The sequence below is a fragment of the Manis pentadactyla genome, chromosome 1 (assembly GCF_030020395.1).
Source record: "Manis pentadactyla isolate mManPen7 chromosome 1, mManPen7.hap1, whole genome shotgun sequence".
Lineage (NCBI taxonomy): Eukaryota > Metazoa > Chordata > Mammalia > Pholidota > Manidae > Manis > Manis pentadactyla.
This window is the reverse complement of record NC_080019.1, coordinates 106,470,083-106,494,914: the sequence shown is the minus strand read 5'-3', so window position 1 is coordinate 106,494,914 and position 24,832 is coordinate 106,470,083. Positions and strand designations below refer to the sequence as shown.

The 24,832-nt window shown below is 34.3% G+C and overlaps 1 protein-coding gene across 6 annotated transcripts in view; it reads right to left on the bottom strand.

Annotated features, from left to right (window-relative positions):
• NAALADL2 (N-acetylated alpha-linked acidic dipeptidase like 2) overlaps positions 1-24,832 on the bottom strand; it is a 1,368,824-nt gene that overhangs the window by 582,771 nt on the left and 761,221 nt on the right. For all 6 annotated transcript variants that reach the window (XM_057500065.1, XM_057500068.1, XM_057500075.1 and 3 more), the window contains one exon: positions 5,806-6,079. In XM_057500065.1, the coding sequence (XP_057356048.1) occupies positions 5,806-6,079 (274 nt within the window). The remainder of the gene's footprint in view (positions 1-5,805; positions 6,080-24,832) is intronic.

The window sequence follows — 24,832 nt, the reverse complement described above, 5'->3', positions numbered from 1 at the left end:
GAAAACACCGCCCTGCTTACCAGGCAGCTTCTAAGAAAATCAACAAGGTGCTCTGACCTCCCCCTGCCCTGAGATGGGAAAGATGAGTATAGCACTTGGCTGAGGTCCAAGAAAAGCAGTATAAAAATAAAGGTGCTGCGCCACATCGGGGCTGCAGCCATTGTCTGTCTGTCTGTGTTGTCTGTGTTTTTTGTTCTCTCATTTCACCCAAAGAAGATGAGTGGCACGTTACATCTGGCGCCCAACGTGGGGCGTCCTCTCAGAGTGAGTTGTACATATAAGTCAGCTCCACGCCTCCCCTTCGGACTGTTCGACTTGGACGGCAGCCACCGTCAATTTTAGAACCAGAGTAGAAAATATTTAAATAACTTGCAAGTGATCAGAGCAGTATTGAGCCATACAGCCTTGTATCTGTTTATCTAACTGCCAGGTTCTCCTATTAGACTGTCAGCTGCATGTGGGCAGTGTCTAAAGCTTTCTTATTTATTACTTTGTCCCCTGTATTGGCATATAAAAGGCATTCACTATGTTTCTTGTTATATTAGTGAGACCCAAATGGTTAAATACTACATTAGTCAGTTAATCCTTCAGTATCAAATTAAAATATAAGGAAAAACAAGTTAATAATTACAGGGTACTTTATTTAATAAATGATCTTCAACTTATTAAGGTAAGGATATTGAAGGAGTTGCAAATTCATTCAAGAGAATTCTTCCTTGAGGCTATGAAAGTAATGAGACAGAATTCTGCTTATTTTAAAATCAATTAGTGTATTGAAAAAGTACACAAACCTAAAGATCAGCTTCTCCACAGATCTCTCTACTTCTAAAAAAACTGAATTCGTAGTACTCACTGAAATGAAGTAAACCTGATTTGTAGTCTACATATTTAAATACTAGCATTTTATGTAAATTAAAATGTAAATTAATTCTAAGAAACTTACATTATCACAACTTTGTAAATGGATGCTTTAAATCATATAAAAAATTAAAATAAAAATGCTGACCTTGAATTTTCTGTCAGATAACATGGAGATTCAGTCTTTAGAAATAATTTTACTCAGATTATAAGTTTGTAGTCAAACCCTCACTAAAAATGACATATTTGTTTTAATGAAGAGAGAAAAATATAGTCCATTGAATTTTAACTACTTGGTTGAATTCAGCTATATTTGTCATAAAACTTTTATTTCATAAAATAGATTTTTGTTCTCTTTCCCTAGTAGAACATGTAACCTAACAAATATTTAACTACGGACAGTATGATGTGATAGGTGCACTTCTTTATTCGTAAATGCTTCTGTCTAAATTTTAAACACAGGAAAAATATATATGCCTCAAATATGTGAAGTCTAATTCCATGGTTATCCTCAAATAAAAAAACAATAATTACAAAATTGTTTTGTCAACTCAATCGGTTAGTGCACAAAGCTCATGAAACCAGAAACAGAAGGTCATATTGGGCCAAGAGATTTATGCAGACTTTTAAAAAATAATTATATACAACTGTGTTCACAGCTATTTATCTCACAATTGTGCATTGTTAACCAAAAGACAGATTCCACAAGAGAAAAGAAAAAGAGACAAAATGCAAAGTCATTTTCAATATTGAAACACTGCTCCGAGCTCACATTTCTCTATTGGTGAGATACCAGCTTCATCTTCAGACTCAAACAACAAAAGTTTAAGGAACCCAATTCCATTCTACTCCTTTAGGTTTATGAAATTTTACCTATAACTGGAGTCATTTAGAGCCAAATGCATATAGCTCTGCCTTTTGCTATAACACTGACAAGCTTGATTTTCTTTCAGAACATAAACATAAAAGAGAAAGACAAGGTTTTCCTAGCCATGAGAAAATAGACATCAGAGTATAAGTTATCCAAGGATCCCATGCAGTGCTTATATACTTTTTTCTCTTTAAGACTTCTGACAAAATATTTTATATGGGGTTCAGATTTCACATGCTATTATGTCTTGATATTTCACAAAACAAAAACAAGAAATGCTCTTCAGGCCCAACTAGGCATGATTTATCATTATGTTTTCAAGATAAAATATTAATTCCTAGTTTCCCTGAGCTGTTTTAAATAAAAACCATGATCAAGGTCTCACATGCATTTTATTAGTCATTTATACTTAACAAGGCATTTTACTCCCTAATGATTAATATTTATCATACTAAGGAGAAGACAGGAAGACAATATAAAAGTTTGTATTTCCAAATCTTATTATATATAATTCTGATATTTTCTTAATTTTTCCTATATTTCCTATATGTCTAGTTTATACCAAACAATAATAATGATAACTAACATTTATTGAGTTATTTCTAGGTGCTAGGCACTTTCCAAGGTTTATATAATTTCTTCCCCACGTCAGCCATTTGAGATACTATTATTATTCCCCTTATATTGGTGAGGACACTGAGGTTTTCAGAATTGAAATGTGAACCCATAGTTGTGCAATAACCAGGAAGGGTGCTAGTCTGGGCTCTTGAATTATGTATGCTCTCTGAGGACTTGGTAGTGATCAGTGTGTTAATAACAATATAATTTATGCATAATCAGTTGTTAAAAATAAGTTTCTCCGTAAAATTGAATCATTTGGTTTGTCTTTCAGACACAAAATAATGCTTAGCAGAAAGAAAAATACAAAATCCATTAAGTGTTTCAGAATAAAAACAAATCCTATTCAAAAATACAAACATGGTATACCCAATCTGCTCAACCAATTTATATTAGTTTCTTTTGCTTTTTTACATCTGTGTAGGTTTCACAACAGACAAAAGAAATAATTGCACAAAAATTACCTAAAGCCATGTATTCTCTTAATAAAACTGACTTCAGCACTTACTACAAATGTCTTTAACATGACGATGATAGTATAGTTGATACTTACCTTTCAATAAAAACATAAATCATTGTTTATTCCCTGAAGCTAACCTCACTCGTGCTAAATTATTTATGTATCTATTTTAATATGTATTTTGCATCTGACAGGACAACTCTCCTTAGGACCCCTTTACTGACCCACCTGTCATTATGATGGGGTAAACAATGTCACCTTTCCAGTGCACAATGAATTACATAGAAGTTGCAAAGTACACAATCCATCATGCTGGCACTAAGTAGGTTTTTGAAGTAGATCTCAGATATCACAAATTATGTTTAGACTGTTACCAGAAAGCAAAAATTGGAAGCTTATACAAAATGGTCATATGATGAATGGACATGACAGCTCTTCAAAGAAAGGGGCACTCCTCTTCTACAAATAACCTTGTCTAAAGCAAAACTAGTGGGGAGCTTCGCTGGCAGTCAGACTAGAATAATTTAAGAACTTGTTAATGGCTCTGCCTGATAGAAATGCATGCAAACACAATGTATTCAAAATCAAAAAGTAGTAAGGCTTGAATCATCATCAGCAACCTCTCAAGTTTGATTTGAATTAGGGAATGGTCTGTAGAACTACAGAAAAATCACCAGTGTCCTATTAATTATAATATGTGAGTTTCAATAATATATCTATCTAAAATATGTCTGTAAAACATATGGAATTATTCTATATGCATATAGTCAAGTACAAATTGCTTTGCTTTTGAAAAATCATAACAATATAGTTTGAATTTTAAAAAAGCAATATCAATCACTTATTACATCCTTTATTAATGTGGATATTTAAATTATGTACTTGGTATAATAGATTTGAATTTTAATTAATTCTAAAAATAATTGAGTTGAGTGTCTTCGTCTCATTTTCATGGTCTTGATTTCCTAAATTATGTTCTTCAAATATTAGGTCTTTGTTTTACCCATAACTGGATTTTAGTCCCTTTAGTACTACTCCCTTTTGTTTATGCCTAGTATTTCAAACATGCAGTATTTTTCTGTAATTGTAGCTAACTTTATTTCTCCCTTTTAATAGCTTCTTTAAGTATTTTAAAATATTTCTTTGTTAAAATTCTACTTCTTAAGCATTTATAAATGGCAGGAAGATCCCAAAATAACGTAAGATTTCATGGACATTTAATTCCATGATTCTATAGAATTTAGTTTTCTTTTATATGGAACAAAGAAAATGTAAACCTTTATAACTGATATATGTATATAAATGTATAGAAAACTCTCAGAGATATGGTTACACAGGAACATAAAAAAACCATCTAGTGGGCCCAGCAGATTATTAAAGAGGGCTCTGCTGTGGAAAGGGACACAAGCTATAGTTTCATGGATTTATTATGTCACCACAGTCAAGGAATAATGAATGTTTGCCAGAGGGAATTAAAATACAAATAGATGGGGGTACTTCCAAGGACCCATGCACATTCCTGGGTTTTTTATTGTTCTGTGTTTAGGACATGGTTTTGTTTAAAAGAGGAGATGACTGTGCTGGACTTGAGTCAACTGAGATAAGGAGGAAGCTGGAAATGTGTGTGGTTTATTCAAGGTTGGGAGTCAGAGAAAATATGTGGGATGATTTTAGAAACTTGTCTTGAGACTAAAACTTCTGAACCAAAGTAAGAGAGCTGGTAGCCTCCTTCTATTTTTAATAATACATAGGTAAATTTCTGTTATTGCCTACCAGAAATAGTGTATATTAAGTCAAATTATATAGTGAGTCCCACACTAGAAAGGATGCAGACATTTAAAGTTATATTGATTTTTAATTAAAGATAAGGCTTTTTGAGGTGGTGCTGGTTCTATGTAGCCCTCCTGCTAAAAGTCAGAGAACAGTACAACAGAGCACAAACTGCTGAACCACCTTCCCCACAAACAACTGACGCTCCATCACCAAACAGACAATATTAGGAACAAGGATGTATTTCTTCAAAATAGCTTGAATGATTTATTTATATCATATATTAATCAGTTAGTGGGATTCTTAAATCTGTGCCAATAAGTAATCAGAAACATAACTATTTCATCTGGATTAAAGGAGCAATCTACAGTTTTATAAGAAACTAAACTTTTTTAGTTAAATAATTTTTTACCTGGAGAGAGAAGACCTCCCTGTATAAAGGAAACTAGTGACCAATTATACATTGTATTTAACTGGTAAATCATCCTATGAACTAGGCACTGTCCTCTCAGTTTTATGTATATTAGCTAATTTGGTTCTTAAAACAACATTATAAAGTAGCAACTATTTTAATCCTCATTACAGAGAAGAGGAAATTCAGACCTAGACGGATAATTGAGGAGCTGAGATTTGAAACTAGTCCACATGGTTCTAGTAGCTATGCACTTAACCATAATGCCACACCGAACCCCGCCCCCCCAAAAATACAAAAACAGCTAACCCAAAATAAAATAGAGCAATAATCCACGCTTGACACCCAACTTACGTGTTTTCCATCAAGATAGCAGAGACATTGTATTTCAAATCTTAACAGTGTGAATAATCACGTCAATTTTCCACTTCATTTCTTGTGTGCTATATACAATCTCAAAATGCAACTGCTTCCATTTCTGTCTTTCTGTCCATATCAATATATTAAAATTTGCCTCTTCAAAAGCAAACAATAAAATGAATTTGTATTATACAGACTAAGCAAAATGTGAATGACTCAGTCACACATTCAACACTTTTGAATTAAATTCTTTTAATACGTTTTCACTTCCAAAATATGACAAGAAAGGGGTCAGGCAATCCAAATCTTCCTTCCCCTTTCCAGGCATCTCCACACTGAGAACATTTAATGGTTACTTTTGTATGTTGCATCTTGCCAGTCAGTTCAATTTAGATGAAAGCTGTTGTTTTCTAATTCCATTTCACTGTAAATGACAGAGACAAATGGTCATATTACCTTGAGAGTTCCTTTGGCAGAATAGGCTGCATATGAGTAGAACAGATCCTGGCCGCTATGTTTTCTGGCTTCTTCACTGCAAGGCTCGCCATTAGGATGAAAGCATTGGCCAGTGCTGCTCAGAGTCACAGAGCTGGCAGAAGGGCCTGGCAGATTAAGCAGCACAGAATAATTCACAAACTGTACATCTTCTAGGCCCAAAGAAGTCCAGTGAGTTTTAATCTTCTTTGAAATCTCTGTGTCATCTTCACTTTGATATAGTTGTACCAAATTTCTGAAAGAAATTTAAAAAGCACACTCTAAAAAAACAGAGGGAATAATCTTTATTCTTTTGAATTATGGCTATTCAAAATATGAACAATAAATGTTAGATATGAAAGATGAATTAGACAGGATACTACAAGAAGCTCAGTTTGGTAGAGTTGATGAGCTTGCACAGAAATTACACCAAATCAAAGCAAAATGAATTAAGTTCTTAAGAATTAATAAAGTTCTATGGGACTGCAGAAAAGAGTGATTAATGCCAACTAATTTCTATTAGTTTTGATCCTCCTATTGACATCAACATAACTCATTTATAATTCAGTTCCAAAACTAGGAGTTGTGCTGTTTGAGACAGTTCTGTGTTATAATTAGTATGATTCCATATAAAGCTATGGGATTACTATATAGCTATTGTTATTTATTTATTTATTTATTTATTTATTTATTTTTTATTGAAGGGTAGTTGACAACAGTATTGCATTACATTAGTTTCAGGTGTACAACACAGTGATTCAACATTTATATACATGATAATTCTAGCTACCAGCTGTCACCATACCAAGTTGTTACAATATTTTGACTATATTCCTTATGCTATACATTACATCCCGGTTACTTATTTATTTTACAATTGGAAGTGTGTTTATATATATATATATATATATATTTTGTGAGGGCATCTCTCATATTTATTGATCAAATAGTTGTTAACCACAATAAATTTCTGTATAGGGGGGTCAATACTCAATGCACAATCATTAATCCACCCCAAGCCTAATTTTCGTCAGTCTCCAATCTTCTGATGTATAACGAACAAGTTCTTACATGGAGAACAAATTCTTACATAGTGAATAAGTTACATGGTGAACAGTACAAGGGCAGTCATCACAGAAGCTTTCGGTTTTGTTCATGCATTATGAACTATACACAGTCAGTTCAAATATGAATATTCATTTGATTTTTAAACTTGATTTATATATGGATACCACATTTCTCTTTTATTATTATTTTTAATAAAATGCTGAAGTGGTAGGTAGATATGAGATAAAGGTAGAAAACAGAGTTTAGTGTTGTATAGCTATTGTTATTTAAAATGATAGAGAAAACTTTTGATACAAATTACATGCCAAGTTACATAATGCTACTGACATAATGATATACAATATCAGTAAGTCATGATAAAACCAACAGATGTCAAACCAATATGAAATTAATTTCTATGGTCTTGTGGTAGTCTATATATTTATTCCTAGACCTGTTCTATAATTCACAATGATGCTATGTATTTTCACATCCTAGAAATCAGACAAAAATCTGTTAAAAAAATATGGGTATAATGTAGAACAGAATTAAACATGGGAAATTAAGAAATAAATCAAATAAAGTTTTATTTTGTACTGAAATGTAAAGGGCCTAACTTCCTTTTTGGGCAAAATATATCTTCTTACAAGAATCTTATTGTTATACAAAATATTATGTGAATATTTTGATATTATTAGTTTTGCCCATCACATTATTCTTCTCTGAAAGACTTCTTTTAGGACTCTGTTTACTCAATAATTCCAACTCTTGGTTTCATTGATTTTTTCCTATTGCATTCCTAGTCTATTTTATTTACTCCTGCTTTAATCTTTGCTATTACCTTCCTTCTGCTAAATCTGAGCTTAGTTTACTCTTCTTTTTCTAGTTCCTTGAAGTATAAAGCTATGTTGCTTATTTGAGATACTTGTTTTTTCTTAATACTATATACTTCCTCTAAGAACTGTTTTTGCTACATCTCATAAGTTTTGGTATGTATGTATTCTTTTTTTGTCTCCACCTTTATTGGGTATAATTAACACATTACATTGTATAAATTTAGATGTAAAACATGTTTATTTGGTAGGCACTTATTATTGCAGAATAATCACCATCATAGCATTAGCTTATACTTCCACATATCACATACCATCACACCTTTTCTTTGTGGTGAGGATATTTACTATCTACTCTCTTAGCAACTTCCATCGTGGTGATTATAGTGGCTATGTATTATTTTTTTATTTGCTTTTTTTCACTTATCATTAGGTTTCTGAGATTCCTCCAGGTTTCCTTATTAATTTCCTGGGATAAATATTTTTAAACATTTACAGTTTTTATTATAACAATGCTTCATTGAACATTCTTATTCATTTTTTCTGATAAACATAATCAAAAGTTTCTCTAGGCAAGGAATCACTGGTCCATTAAGGCATGTGCCTGTATAACTTTAGTAAGAAAGCCACGTTTTTAACACTGTTTTGATTACATTCATGCCTGCCCTGCATGAATCCCTCCATTCCTTACCAACACATGGTGGTATCCTTTATTTCATTTATCTTTGGCAATGTGGTATGTATGAAATCATATATCATTATTTGTTTAACAAAGAAATACCATTATTGGGTTGCAGGGTATACTAAATGGTTTTACAAAGCTTTTTGTACTACCAGCATAACTTAATGGTCTTATTTTCAGTGTATCTAATTTTTGTTAACCAATGAACATAAAAATTGTGACTTTAGTTTGCATTTCCTTCATTAGTAATGAGGATATTTTCATATATTATTTAACAATCTATGTAGCCTTCTATGTGCAGCACCTGTCTATGTCTTTTGTCCTTTTTCATGGAAGCTTTTGTATATCCTGGATAATCCTTTTTTAGGTCATATGTCCCCCCAATTTTTTGGCTTCATCTTTATTTTCAATATTTGATCTTATGATGGATAGTTCATAATTTTAATATACATAATTTTAATGTAATGGTTTACACATTTTTGATGTCCTTAGGATTCCTTTTCAACCCAAGATAATGAAGTTATTTGTTTTTTCTCTAAAAGTTTTAAGAAATTGCTTTTCACATTTCATTGTTTCCAGGTAATTGTGCACTTTTATGAGGCATGAACACAACATCAGTTTTTTCCACCCGAGTAACAATAGTAGTAAGTACCCTTTGTCTATTCTCCACTAATGCGCAATGACAATTCTGTCATTTGTGAATATCTATATGTTTGTGGGTCTGTTTGGGCTCCCTAATCAATTCCATTAGTCTTTTTACTCCATCTCCTTAATAATATACTATTTTAATTATTTTTCTTTTATAATGTCTTAATGCTCAGAACAGCAAGTCTTTCTATTTGTTCTTCCTCAAGAACGTCATCATTATTTTTTCTTTTCCTCTCCCATATTAATATTGGAATAAACTCATCAATTTCTTTGTCAAGATTGCGCTTGGAGTTACATTAAGACTTAAGATTAGTTGGAGGAGAAATGTCATCCTTATAATAACAAGAAAATAAGTCCTGAATATATCAAATGTCCAGTCAATGTTAACATAAAATATTTTAAGATTAAAATTTTTTTCTACTTATTGCTAGTGTAGAGGAATACTATTTGTTCTATTACGTAGTCCTACTAAACTTTCTAATTTTATCTTTCTTCTTTTCTTGAGTTTTCTACACAAAACAATTATGATAAGCAAATAACATAGGTTTTATTACTTCCTTTCTAGTGACTTACATATATTACTTTTTTTTTATTACTATGCAGTTTAAAACCTCCAGAAATGTTTAAGGAAATATTTCATAAGATGTGATAATGGACATCCATGTGGTTTTCTAAATATCAAATTAAGATGTTCCTCCCATTTTTATTTTAATGAGATGTTTTATGAATCACTATAGAATGTTATAAATTATGGTAACATTTACAAAGACCTATTAACCTTTTCTTTAATATGGTGGATTATATTAACCAACTTTTTTAAATCATTTAAACAAACTTGCATTCCTAAGTCTAACTCTAATTATCAGAATACACTAAAATTTTTAGATATTATGTGATTTATTTTGCCAATATTTTGTTTACAATTTTCATGTCTGCTTTTATCAGTAAAGTTGATATTCACCTTTCAGGCATCATTTCTGCCCAGTTTTGGTTTGAAGTAATACAAACCTCATAAAATGAAACAGAGAATGTTCCCTCTTGATTTGTTCTCTGGGATAGCTTGAATATATTAAAATTTTTGAAAGAAATTATTCTTAAACTAAAAATTGTCTGTACTTGATGTTCTTTTTATGGGATGATTACAAACTGCTTATTCAATAACTTTAATGCTCTAAGAATTTTATCATTTCTTCTTGAATCATAGTCTTTCATTACTCCTTGTGTCACCTGCTATTAATCCTCAAAGTTCTAAGTTTCTGGTTTCATCACTTGCCACAGTATTCATTCCTAAGTTTTGGTTCCCTTGGGATTTTTATTACCATCTTGTTAGTTTTAGGATAGTAGTGTTTTAGAGGAGGTTTATTGTAATGTAAAAAAGCATTTATGTGTTTTTCAGAGTATCTGTTTAGAAATACCACCAAAATCAGAAATGCTCTAACTTGAGTAACTAATTCCTATATAAGAGATGATTTCTTTGTAAGTCTTATACCTTGGTTATTCCTACAAATCCAAGAGAGAACACTCTGGAAAAGCAGCTAAGAACTATGATCCAACTTCCTGCTTTTTCCACAGACTTCTAATACAGATATTTGTTCAAAACTGATTGACAATGATACCATTTTATACATGATCTCTACCTGACAGAGATTACTCAAATCTTCTATAGTATAGTAGTTGACTAGATTTAAGGAAATTTGAGGTCCCTTTTATAAAAATCTAAAGAGTACCACTGTAACAACATAAAAAAATGCAGTCTAAAAGATGTTAACAAGGTATTTATAAACACGTGTTATTGTTGTTTTTTTGATCACTGGTCTTTAAAAAATAGAGGAAACACTGTTTCTTAATAAATATTCCCTAACATTCCAAATAGCAAATAATAAGCTAATAAATATCTGTTCAAGCTCAATCTTCCTAAGATTACTTTTTAATTGAGTTTCATGTAAAACTATAGTTTAAACTTAAATTGCTTATAGTAATATTATCCCCCCCAAAAAAGATTTGAAGAGCCTGCATGAGTTCTGTTTTAAAATTACATAATCTTTAAATCTAAATTGTTTTAAATAAATCAGTGGTCATTAAGACAAAGTCTTATTGATACAAATGGTTTAGCCAAAAGATTCTATTCACTAATCATTTCAAATCACTTAGACTGTTAAAATGCCTAGATTTTATTGACAATGTCTACAATTTTCTTAACATTTTCCCCACAACAAGTATTTTGGAATTTATGGTGAACAGTTCTAATTAAGAAATTTGCTATATTCAGAGAAATGTTATTAAAAATGAGCTACACTATAGTCTCAATTTACCAATTCCAGAGAAGCTGCAAAATTCAGTGTTTCACTGACAGAAAGTTTTACTCTGCCTTAATTTTTAAAATAAGAATTTCCATGGGTTAGTAGTTTTGGCAAGCACCATAATGAACTGACACTTGAATTTGGAAGTAATTTTGGCATTCACACTGAGACTTGAATTTGGAAGTAAATTTGGCATTAGTATTCCATTGGCTAGTAGACATTGGAAATGGGAGGATTTTGGCTTTGGTAGACAAAATCCTGTTTATATCAGTGTTCAACACCTGCTACTGGATGAGGCACCGAATGACACTGATGTTAGAATTGCAGGAAGCAATTCATGTAGTATTCCTAGTAACAGGTGAGTGCCAAGATCATCCTGTAAATGAATGGGAAAGAAAATATCTAAGGAAACATATTAGTATTACACAGACACGTACAAAATGACACACTTCCTAACATCCACTGAGATTTATACTATGTGTGTATAACATACACAAAATTATACTGCACCAGTTGATATTTCTCACATATTAAAAGGTCAAATGTTTCTTCAAGGTTGTTATTTGACTTGGTATCCAATGTAGTAAAATTCTATGAATCATGTACAATATGTGTATTCAAAGAGTACAGCATGAACTGACTTACCTCTTAATTTTGCTTTGGAAATATTAAGACTAAAATGGTAAGATTGTATCACATAATAGCAAGAAATGAAATGAAATGGTTAGAAGGAAAGGGAGTATGTCCTTATCTTCCCTGAAATCCAGCCACTAAGACCATGCCAAACTAAAGCATGGGTAACTGCTCAACTACTTACCTTGTAAAACAGCATGCTAACAGTAAATTGTGTATTGAATGTCAACTATAGAGAGTGAAAATATTGCACAAAAATAATCCTTATGTAAGTACTGTTATCATTTTACAGATAAGGAAATTGCAGATCCGGCAATGTGATCAAGATGTAAAATGTCCCAGATTAAATACATCAGATTTCTACTATATTACATTGTATTTCTGATTTCCCACTATACCACAGTACTGTTTAGAGAAGCAGATAGTTTCCCAGCCTTAGCTGCTTTCCAAAGGCAATAAAAATGGTGACTATTAGAAAGCACAGTATCTGGCTGAAATAATTAAAAAGTCAGATGGTATGAGGTTGGAGGAAAGAGATGTGTATGCTTTGAGGAATCAAAGTAACTATTTCGAGAATACAATAGGCCAAATTTCAGAGTTTGGGAGTCATTTAAACAAGAAAGAAGAAAACTTCTTCTTATATATTACATTTTTTGCAAGTTAGCACAGAAGTAGATTTTTGAAAGAGATAATAATACCCCTTCTCACTGAGCAAGGAGAACACGGAACCTAGCTGCCTGCTCTAAGTTTTATAAGGCATGTTGATGGCCCAGGTGACCTCCCGCAAAATCCTCGGCATAAAGCTCAATATAGACATGCTTACTTCATATGATATTTCTTTCAACCTTATGTTGCACAAATAGTAAAAGAAGCTTTATTAAAAACCAGGACACATACAAGTGAAATAAACTGTCAAAAATCTGTTACTACCTGAACCAGAAAAAAAAAAAAATCCCTGTGTATAACTCTACAATTTTCACCCTAGCACAAATCTATCCAGGAGATAACTTCATCTACATTAATATTGAGTGCATATTCAGGTTATAAGAAAAAGCTATAGTAGTATCTTATGATGAAGCATTTAAAAATGCCTTTTAGAAAAAAGAACTGTGTCTGAACAAAATGAAGGCTCTCCAAGGCACGGAGGCTAATAAGATTTTACAGAATGTATCAGCACTACATTTACTGTTAATAGCATCTGGCTTCTGAGACTCTCTTTCTCTGGGTTTTTCAGGGAGAATAATTGCAAAAGGTCACTTTAGATAAATTAAAGTGACTTAATCTGAAAACTAAATCTGAAACAGACTCACAAAATGGACAGATTAATCCAATCAGTAACATTACAAGTCTTCAACTTCATCTCCTTGGTTCTCTAATGCAGTTATGTGAACTTGGATGGCACCAAAACTTACAGGGAGTTTTCATTTACTGAGTCACTACTCTGTGATCCAATGTTCCTTCAAGTAACTGAAAATACCACTGAATAAGTATGGGAAAAATGTATTCCATTTCAGTAAGTTCATAACAAAAATGATCTCCATCCTCTTCAGCTTAAGTGTATTTACTAAGACTTTTTTAAGTATCTGAAGCACTAACATGATTCCCTTTTCTTGTCATTAATACAAAATTAGTGAATTTTACTAATCTTACAAAATGAACTTTTTAAGGACAGGTAGTTCAGTCTCACCCCTTTGAACACATTCTGAAAGCCCAACTACAGTCTTGCACCTAGTAAATGGTAACCATGACCAATATGTAGTAAATATTTACTAAAATACCACTTCAATATTGAAAATGTAATTCTAACATGACATATAATTATTTTACTTTATTTTCCAATATCGCAAATTAAATCTTGAGTAGTCCTGCAAGGTTCACTAGAACAATGAAAGTAATTTTATAAAATGGGGAGGGATTAATATATTTTAAAAATAATTTTTAGATATCCTTTTTCTATGACGCTACAAATAGGCTATTGTCAGAACAAGGCATGATAATTCCTATGTCAGGGCAATAATCAAATTCAGTAAGTATTTAAATGGTACTCATCACTTGTTAATCAAGACCACCTTTGTTCATGGGCAGACTCATTTCAGCACCCAAGAGTGAAACTTTATTAAATCACTCCTGTTACATGACAAGTTGCTTAAATCATGAGAAAACCAATTGTTAATACATCCAACTTTATGAAATCTGTTGAAATCGATCTGTAGAGATGTCTGGTTATTGGAAGTCATGACAGTATGGAACAAAGATGAAAATTCAAAATGCTAAAATGACAGAAAGCCAGAGAGTTTGACATGAAGAGCATATTGCATGTTGTGATATCTGAAAAAGCTGTCATTTATGTGTTTCATATCTATTGTATTCAGGAGGAAAGAAAAAAAGAGGCTTCTTGCTAGACAAGAGATGCACAGCACTGATGTTGGTGAATTTCTGACATATATTATTCCTAATGGGCCAGAACCCAATCTATTGAACCTAATGAATAATCCAGGACACATGAACAGCTGACTGTCTATCAAAGATTGTTGGGGTAGTGGGTGGAGGGAGACAGAAACTTTGGGAGAAGTAGGAGAGAGTGAAAAGGTTCTGGATTTTGATTCAGCAAAACAGGGCTTAAATTCTGGTTCTTATATACAAGCTAAATGATATTGTATATAATATCTCTTCAGCCTCAGTTTTAACATTGTAATATGTTAAATTGTAACATCTTACAGTTTTTTAAGAGCATTAAATGAATAACAAATGTAAAATGTTTAGCACAGTCCCTGACACCTTCAGGCACTAATAAATGTTACTTTTCTTTCTAACTTTCCAAATTAATCTTCTCCAAGTACTGAAACAGGAGTAACAGCATCTACTCTATAACAGGACTCCATCAGAATATATACATGAGCTTACGTGGAAAAAATGAGAGTTCCTGTGGCCAGGATTCTCACCTGGCCCTGGTTGACTAGCTCACTGCACACCTGTGGGCAGACAATACATGGATGTTGACTCTATATAAAGAGCTCCGCCCAGTATTCTGGGTGTGACATGCTGGCAGGACTGCAAGGCTGCAGGAGAGCAGAGCAGAGGCCGGAGTGGTGGCAGTGCCAAGGACAGAGGTCCAGAGGACAGCTGTGTGGGATGACTGTGCAGAGAGGCCCAGAGGACAGCTGTGGGGGACAACTGTGCAGAGAGGCCCAGAAGACGGCTATGCAGACAGAGGGACCCAGAGACAGAGCCTGGCTTGCTGCATGCACCCTCGCTCTGAATGAACAGGATTTGAGTGACTGACCTGCCACGTAGAAATAAAGTTGGGTATAACCCTTTCACCCCAAGAATGTTTTGCTGTCATTTTCTTCAGTCACATTGAATCCATAGTGAACTTTCCCGCAGCTGAAACCCATTGGCAAAACAATTGGCAAAAGTTGGCAGGGTTCATTGTTGACCAAGGAAAAAGACAGGCTGCCCTTATGGGAGGGGTGCTTCAGTGGGCTTCCCCTGTGAATGGGGAGACAGTGGATTGTCCCCCAGTGGGTATGTGGTCTGAGGTGGCTTGCCTCCTAGAGGACTGGGTCCCACCCCAGGACTGGAGGCGAGTGGAGGTGACACCTGAGGCAGTAGGGGTGGCCCTTGGTATAGTAAGCAGAGCCTTTGAGAAGCAGAGTGCCTGGGAGGCAGCGGGGACTCTGGGTTGGCTGCTTCTCACAGTCTTAAAAAGGTCTACAGAGGAGATCAAGAAATGACAACACGACAACGCAAGCTGCAAACCTCTGTGGATTCCCTGAGGAAGGTGATGGCATTGATGTGGGAGAAGGCAGCACGAGAGTGCCGGCAGCAAGGTGCCATTGGAGACAAGATGACAGCACTGCCAGGTGTTCTGAAGGAGGAAGAGCCATCAAAGAAAAAGATGAACCCCTGAGGGAAGCACAGGTGGCGGTGGCACAAGAACGTCAGCGGCGAAGCATTAAGCTGAAGGTAAGAGACCTTCTGAAGACTGAGCTGGCATTGCTGTGAGGCACTGTAGCAAAGGAGGCACTCGGGGGAGGGGAGAGAAAGGTGCCATCAGCCCCAGAAATGGAGGAGCTGGGGAAGGATGAAGGGGTGGTGCTGGAAGCACTGGCCCCTCTTGTATTGAAAGCACATCCAGTGGTTGTAAAGAAAATAAAGACCCAGCAGCTGAAAGTTCACCAAGAAAAGGAGCCCCCTCCCCAGGTCGGGGAGCACTCTATGCTCTGCCCCCTATACTCAGGCTGAGCCAGTAGCTGTGGGACTTAGGGGTGGATGGAATTGTTCTGTCGGGATCAGAGATGGGAAAGCTGTCTTCCCTGACAGTGCAGCCTGCCTTGAGGCAGCGATTACAAAATGCAAGGTGGCATGTACAGTAGCTGAAGCAATGAGAACCTGGAAAGAAATAAGACCTGTTACTAACAGGAGGAATTTGAGGGGCCTCGTGGGGGTTACGAGGACCCAGATGTGGGTTGATTTGATACGGGCAGGAGTAGATGGGAGGAAATTAGATGGGAAGCCAAATAGGACCTTACTGGAACTCTGGCAACAGCTGAAACCAGAGCAGCAGTTCCAGCCATTAAGATCAAAGAGGCAGAGGTCAGAGACAGAGCCTTGAGTCAGGCCTGTGTGTCTGCAGGACTTTTTGCTGGAGAGGCTGGAGAACAATGTTCGAGCTTCCTTGCACAGGGACCATTGCAGACGACTAAGGGCACATAGATTGAGAGGAGAGAATCCTGGAGAGGTGGAGTGTGGATAAAATGAGTGTTCCCGTGGCCAGGATTCTCACCTGGCCCTGGTTGACTAGCTCACTGCACACCTGTGGACAATACATGGCTGTTGACTCTATATAAAGAGCTCCACCCAGTATTCTGGGTGTGACATGGTGGCAGGGCTGCAAGGCTGCAGGAGAGCAGAGCAGAGGCTGGAGTGGTGGCAGTGCCGAAGACATAGGGCCCATAGGATGGCTGTGCAGGACGGCTGTGCAGACAGAGTGGCCCAGTGGCAGAGACTGGCTTACTGCATGCAGACTCGCTCTGAGTGAACGGGATTTGAGTGACTGACCTGCCACCTGGAAATAAAGTTGGGTATAACCCTTTCACCCCAAGAGCGTTTTGCTGTCATTTTCTTTGGTCACACTGAATCCATAGTGAACTTGCCCGAGGCTGAAACTCATTGGCAAGACAGCTTAATTTGGATACATATTTGGAATTATAAAGCCCTATTTGCCATCTTCCTATTCTTTCTTCTGAAAGAGTTCATGATATCTAAATACACTGATAAATTATATTTATATTCTAGACACTGGATTCACATTGGTATATATTTTCTTTCTTTCTTACAAGTCCTTAAACAGTTAAGAATAGGAACACAGTGAGAAAGTAAAGTTTAGAAGCAAGGATCTCAGACTATTGATTACTTATTTTTCATATAAAAATTAAAAGCAGCTCCTTTAAAAGCTTTATTTTTCCTTATATAAGTAATACATATTTTCTGTAGGATAAAGACTTGAAAACAACAAATAAGTAAAATGTTTATCTAAAGAATGTAAGAAAATGATCCCAACAAGAAAATGTTCTATTGGAAATCAAAAAAACTGTATTACCAGTTGGCAAAACTGCATTCAAACTCAAATGCTTTTGAAAATAAATGTCTGTAATAGTTACTGCTATTTCACTGTCACCACTACCCACATTTTCTAAGTCTACTCTGTGTTAGCCATTGTTTTAGGTGGTTTATGGTCATAAGCTCAAATTTTCCACACAAATTTTGAAATTGTACCAAAACCAGCCTAGAAAAAATTAGAAAAATTCCCAAGTTTTAAGAAAAGTGATCTAGAAATGTGCCTCTGTGCCCTGGCCCAAGCCACGTTTCTATAGCTGATGAGGTGACTTCTGTCCAGCAGTTCTCAAAGTGTGGTCTGGAAACCCCTGGGGAGTCCTTGAGGCTCCCTTCAGGATCTGAGCTCATGATAATGATTTCTAATACATTATTTTCCTTTTACCCTGTGTTGACATATGAACCGATGGTGCAAAAGCAGTGGTGGATTAAACTGCTGGCCTTTTGGCACAAACAGAGTGACAACAAATTTAACTAAGAGTCATTGAATTCTCCACTACCATCCACTTGCAATAAAAAAAAAATATGTTTTGCCTAAGATTAAAATTGATGAATACACAAAATTTACTAATTTTATCAAATCTCATACTTGAGCACATGTATTTTTAATAATCTGTTATTAAAGGGGAAATGCACATGAAGTACCTCTGCTGTTTACTAAAGTGTAAGCATCTCCAGAAAAAGTACTTGTTTGAGTTGTGAGCAGACCTAGTATTTCTTCTCATGAAACACCACTTTTACTTGTACTTATGGATAAACTATGGTAGATCAGACTTTGGTATTTGGGAGACAGTTCTCATAAATAAGCAAAGTAGGACTTCAAGAAAATGACTGGAAGTTTTTGTTGCCAATGAAAATATTCAAGCTTTTGAATAAAATTTAGAATGGAAAACTTGCATTATCAGAATGAGCTTTATAGGCTTCTGATACATAAAAATGATTTGGATATCATTGGCACAGGGCATAAATATGTTTTTAATGTTGAATAATGAAATACATCAACATTGGGAAGAAACAGTCAGTGAAACAGTCTTTTCCAAATGTACAATGCACAGCACAGACTCATACATGGAAAAAAGGCCCAATTAAAATGTAAGACTGGCCACTTTATTTTAAAATAATAAAACATAAAAGTTTATTGACATGGTTTCACATTCCACAGTGCAATAACTAAGAAGTAACCACTTGTCAAGTTTTGGTATGACTGTGAATATTCATAATTGGCTGAAAAAAGCTTTAAAAAAACAACACACTTTTCCAACTATATATATGTATATGGCCAGATTTTCTTCATATATTTCGACAGAAACCACATATTGCAACAGATTGAATACAGAGCAGATATGAGAGTCCAGCAGCCTTCAATTAAGCCAGACATTCAAGAAATTTGAGAAATGTAAGATAATGCTACTCTTCCAATTTTTTCTTTGAAAAATATAGCTTGTTCTCTATAAATGTTTTATTTGTGCTAACATGAGATTTTAAAGTTTTTGAATTAAATCAATAAATCTTTAAGAAATTTCCTGGTTTTAATCCTAGTATAATAAATACAGGCATATTTAACCTTCATAAACATAAATTTCCTAGGAGATCTCAATAATATTGAAGATTATAAAGGAGTTCTGAGAACAAAACATTTAAGAACCACTGCTCTAGTCCATTTTTAAATAGTAATAGGAGATGGCTAGAAACATCTGTGAATACACTAAATAATAAGCATTTCACAGGTCCTGAATATAGAGATGCCAGTTAATGACGGCTGGCAGGGCAAGCTGACAGCATCAAGTCTGGAGGACAGACAATAGGCAAAGTTGCAAAAACCAAATTTTTTCCAGTAAGAACAGGAACAGTGAACATTTTTTGAATCCAGGTCAAAGATGTCCTGTTGTGTTTGTATGTCGAGGTTTATACTTTTGGATACATATCATTGATACTAATCCAGTTGATGAAAACACAAACAGAAGGTGAATCCACTCCCTGATTTAGAGAGAAACAACAATATTCCTGCTCTTATCATAGAATATCTACTTACAAGAGATGGAAAAGTTCCCATCTGGCAAAATCCGGCCAAAGCATCTTAATCCAAAACATCTTAGCTTTTTTTGGCAGCGAGTCAGATCTCAGTGCATACTACCCCTGCATATTTTCTGAACCTTGCCATTGGATATCTATTCTCACTCACACACTCATTTTTTTTCTCAAAAAACAAGAACAAACAAACAAGCAAAAAACATTGAGCATCATCTGTATATCAGCCACTGTGTGGCTGTTTGTAAATAAGTGGTTAAACCAAACAGACAAAACTCCCTGATCTATTTTTAAGTGAACGATAATAATATGACATAGCAGTACTTGTGGGAAGCAGGTAATGAAGCAGTTAAACAAAAATTTATTGCCTCAAAACAAATACATAAGAAAGCAAAAAGTTCATAATTTAGGCTCAATTTCAAGAAATTAGAAAAGTGACAGCAAAATAAATGAAATTTAAAAGAAGGAAATAATCAAAATAAGAGCAAAAGTGAATGTAATGGGAAAATATGTACAGATCTATGGACTCTGTGATACGCATTTTCTTTTTTAACATATATAACCCATGAGTTTTTAATAACTATCTTTTAGTTATCTACTATGGAGCATTCATTTAGTATATTAATATTACCTAATACATGAAATATATTTATATAATATATATGATATACTATATGAAATAACTAAAAAGTATGCTTCATTTTATTCTAAAAGTTTAGCCAGCGAAGAACTGAAACAGGCCATAATAATTTCCAGAAATTTGGCCAGGCTACTCATTAAACACAGCTAAATGAACACAGACATTACCCATTTGTGCTTCCCTGCCCTTTTCTTAGTCTCTGCAGTTTATTTGGCTTCTGTATACACAAACAAGATTCAGTTGCCTTTATTAGTCAACACATTTGGAATTTCCAAACAAATACAAACTCCAATGAAGACAAAAAAGCCCAGAGATAATACAAGGAAAATACATAGGGGAAATGAGCTAATTAATTCTTTAGAGTCCATTACTTTAATTCTTTGTTTTAAGTCTTGGAAATATGGACACAAGCTTATTTTCATATGGGCTCGTGGTTCCCCAAAGTCACATAATGCTTAAGTTGGCATATAGTTAAAACCAGAGCCCTGATCTTTCTTAAAGTCAGCCACTGCTCTTTTCACAGCCATAGTAACATTACATAATTATATTGAACTCAGTTAAGCTGAGAAATAAGTACCACCCGAGCAACCTGTGTTAATTGCCACCTTTAGCATTAGTTTTCATAGACTGCTAGCAGACTTAGTCTTTAAAAGGATGTGCATATATTTCTAAATTCAATCACACTGTTTGGGAATACTTGAACTAATTTTTGGTCCATGTGAAATTAACAGAACAAAAATACTTAATCTGAGTCCTAAACTAGAAAGCATATAAAGCAGGCCTCTTGCTTGTTAATTTTGTAAAAATAAAGCTTCTGTGAGGACTGCAGACTGGAAATGACTACATGCTGTTGCTGGGCAGCCTTCTGGGTACTTCTCTCAAAGAACTGAAATGTCCTCATTTTTATATTCTTGTATACCTCCCTCTGCAGATTTTGTGTCTATTGGCTTAGCTGGGCCCATATACTCAGCACACACATAACTGAAGATAAATGAAGGGAACAAAACTTTTCTGAATTCAATTATGTTATAGACATAATCTGAAGGCAATAACTGGGATACCTATAAAACACATGTGCATCAATGTTTTAGATATATTTCAGAGGTTGAAGATTTGTTTATTTTAACCTGAATTTGGTTTTCCCATATGTAGTGTTTTACTAAATTTAAAATTAGGAATTTTTAAAAATCTAAAATTTCTGGTTCTTTTTTCTCTTCTTTGTGGTGTCACTTTTAAATTTGAAAATGTGACATCACAGTAATTTTTTGTTTCTCAACAGTCTGCTATAATGGAGTGTATGACTCTTTCAATAGAGCATGTGAGCTCCACAGGTCACTGCAGACCTCATCTCCAACTGTCTAGCACTTACTCTCTTTATTTTACATTATCTACTTGGCCCAAGTAGGCTTTTTAGTTTTTTCACCTCTGTTCTTACAATATACGCTTTAAAAACGTAGCTATTGTAAGGAATTATCTACTTCTCCATATATCTGTTGCAACTATTGCATCTATTTTTTTTTATTTTGGTATCATTAATATACAATTACATGAGCAACATTCTGATCACTAGATTTCCCCTATTATCAAGTCCCTACCACATACTCATTATAGTCACTGTCCATCAGCATATTTGCATCTATTTTTAAATGAAGAATATTTTTATACTCTCCCGAGAACTCATTAAACCTGGGGTAATTCAGTGTATTTCTTAAAAACTAAGAGGGCCAACAATATTGCTAAAGAAAACAGCCATGGCAAAATTTAATTCTGCTTTAATATTAATGCCATTGTTACATGTGAACAGATGAGGGAATGGAGAATCAGGGAATGTAATATTCATAATTGGTCATCTTTTTTAATATGATTGCATTTATATTATTTCTTGTCATACTAAAAGTCAAGAAAATTTACAAATCAAATAAGAAGCTAGGCACTACACTTTTGACAGATTATTGGCAGGATGGAAAATGCATTTAAGTTATCTTTGGAAAGAATGATTACAAATTGGCACTAAAATTATCCATCCATTAAGGATTTACTGACATGTCGTCATGTCATGGAAATTAATAGAAAAAAATAATTCTATTTATAGATAATTCCATGTAGACCTACATTTCTCTTCAGGAATATGTTTATTACCACCCAGCCTGTTTGTCCGACTAAACCAGTCCTCACAGTCTTACTTCCTGTCCTTTCCAAAGTAATTATTTTCATTATAAAAATAATTGGGTACTGAGTTGATAGATTGCTTTAAACTTTTTCAATGGAATGAGTGTGGAATGATCTTTATGAAAAGAAATCAAGAGGTAAATTGAGGTATAGAGATAATCATATCGTCTCCCAGAATGAGAGAGGTCATCAAACACAATGACTTCTGACTCAGTGGTTAAGGGGCATTACCTGCAGAATTTCTCAGGCCAGGATTCTCAAAGGGACATTGATGAAGTTGGAAGAATGGGTCTGAGTGGTAGCCAAAGCCTGGTGATGAAAAACCTAAAACTGGACAATGTGTGAAAACCCAGGAAAGCAGTCAATTGTCAGGTAATTTCCAAGTAGCAAGACTTCTGTACAGGTTTGAAATTCTGGGACAGGTCTTCTGTCCCTCAGCAGAGAAGAATAAGAAATGCAAGACAAAGTAGTATGAGAACAATGGTCAAGTGATGCATCAGGATGGTGATTCAAGAATTGGTATCTTATTGGAGAAAAAGAGACATAATATAAACATGGTAGAAAAGCAAGATTATCTTTGTGATACTTTTCTGATTATTGTTCAACTAGCACTAAAAATAAGGATTTATCAATATGCACATCAACCCTAAATGGTATTTGTGCTGAAACAATTTAAATGAGAAAACTCAGGTTCAGAAAGGTTGAGTTGGAGACTCTCATATCCCCTTAATAGTGACTCATCTCAGAGACAGTGCTGATGATTTGAATGCCTGTAGATGTCAAGTAACTTCAGGTTGGAAAGAAGAAAGCCATGGTCTCCGGGAACCACTACATGAGCTCATATACAAGAAAGCAATCGGTACTATCTAAAGTAGCAAAAACATGTAAAGAGTTAGTAAACCCTAATAATTTACAGAAATAAATTGCATATTTGTGTATTGTGAATTCACCACCACAAGAAAACCAGGCATTTATGTATAAGGATCCAATTCATGCTAAATTGCAGATCCTAATAGTTAGGGTTTAAATTAACAAGGAGTGTGTGCAATGAAAATCATATCCTTATTAAATGCATTTCATTTTGATATCTATGTAACATAAAGTTGCCTCTTTAGTAGGAGTAAAAAAAAACTAGGGCAAATTTCATTTGTAATATCTGTACTACCTTCATAGTTCTATCAAACAGCACAAGTATGTTTGTTGTCTCTTGAAGATACAAAAAGAAAAAAACAGTTCTCTCATGACATCTGATTTCTGCTTTTCAGGGGTCAGCCAAAGAAGACTGATGATAAACAATACCTTAACTCACCTAAAGCTCCGACAGGACATGAATAGATCCATCAAAACTAAATCAGTAACTGACATTGTACAAAACATGCAATTAATCCAAAGGTTTATAGCCTCTCAAGATAAATATCTGCCAGGAAGCCATCCTTTACTAAAAGAATGTTTCATCTGAAAGACAGAACAATTTCAAGCTCTGCTGTGAAAGCAAACACAATGGCAATGACTGGTCTCCAAGAAATGTGTTTTCTATGACTTTTCTAATTTTCCATGACTTTGACATAAATTATTAATTCAATACATTGATTTATTAGCCAAAATTCTGTCAGATACATGACAATAATAAAAATAACCTAAATATAGAAGGACAGTTAAAGAGTTCCCTCACAAAATAACTTGATGTTTGTTTTGAGAATAATTTCAGTATTTATATAAAATAGGCATGTTGGCTCATATGGAGTATATATTTCTTGTAAAATACAATAATGGATTCTACTTGCAAATTTTCACACAGGCTTTCTTCCCAATACTTTTATAAATCTATTATTGAACATTGCATTTTGATTTAATTTTTGGGTCCCTGCCTACAGTCCATAGATACACAATTGTAAAGTAAATGGGATATTCCACTTCACATGAGAAGGGGGAATGTAGTAATGGGAATTATTGGAAATCAAAATGTGGTCCTATCTTCATTATGCTTACAAACTGAATGAACTTAGCAGGTTATTAAGTCAAAACCACAATGAGATATCACCTCACACCAGTTAGAATGGCCACTATTAAAAAGACAAATAGCAAATGTTGGCAAGGATGTGGAGAAAAAGGAACCCCCTTGCACTGTCAGTGGGAATGAAAATTGGTACAACCACTATGGAAAGCAGTATGGAGGTTCCTCAAGAAACTAAAAATAGAAATAGCATATGACTTAATAACCATACTCCTAGGAATTCACCTGAAGAAAACAAAATCCCTGATTCAAAAAGATAATATGCATCCTTATGTTTATCACTACATTCTTTACAATATCCAAGATATGGAAGCAACCTAAGTGTCCATCAACAGATGAGTGGATAAAGAAGATGTGGTACCCAGACACAATTCAATATTATTCAGCCATTAAAAAAAG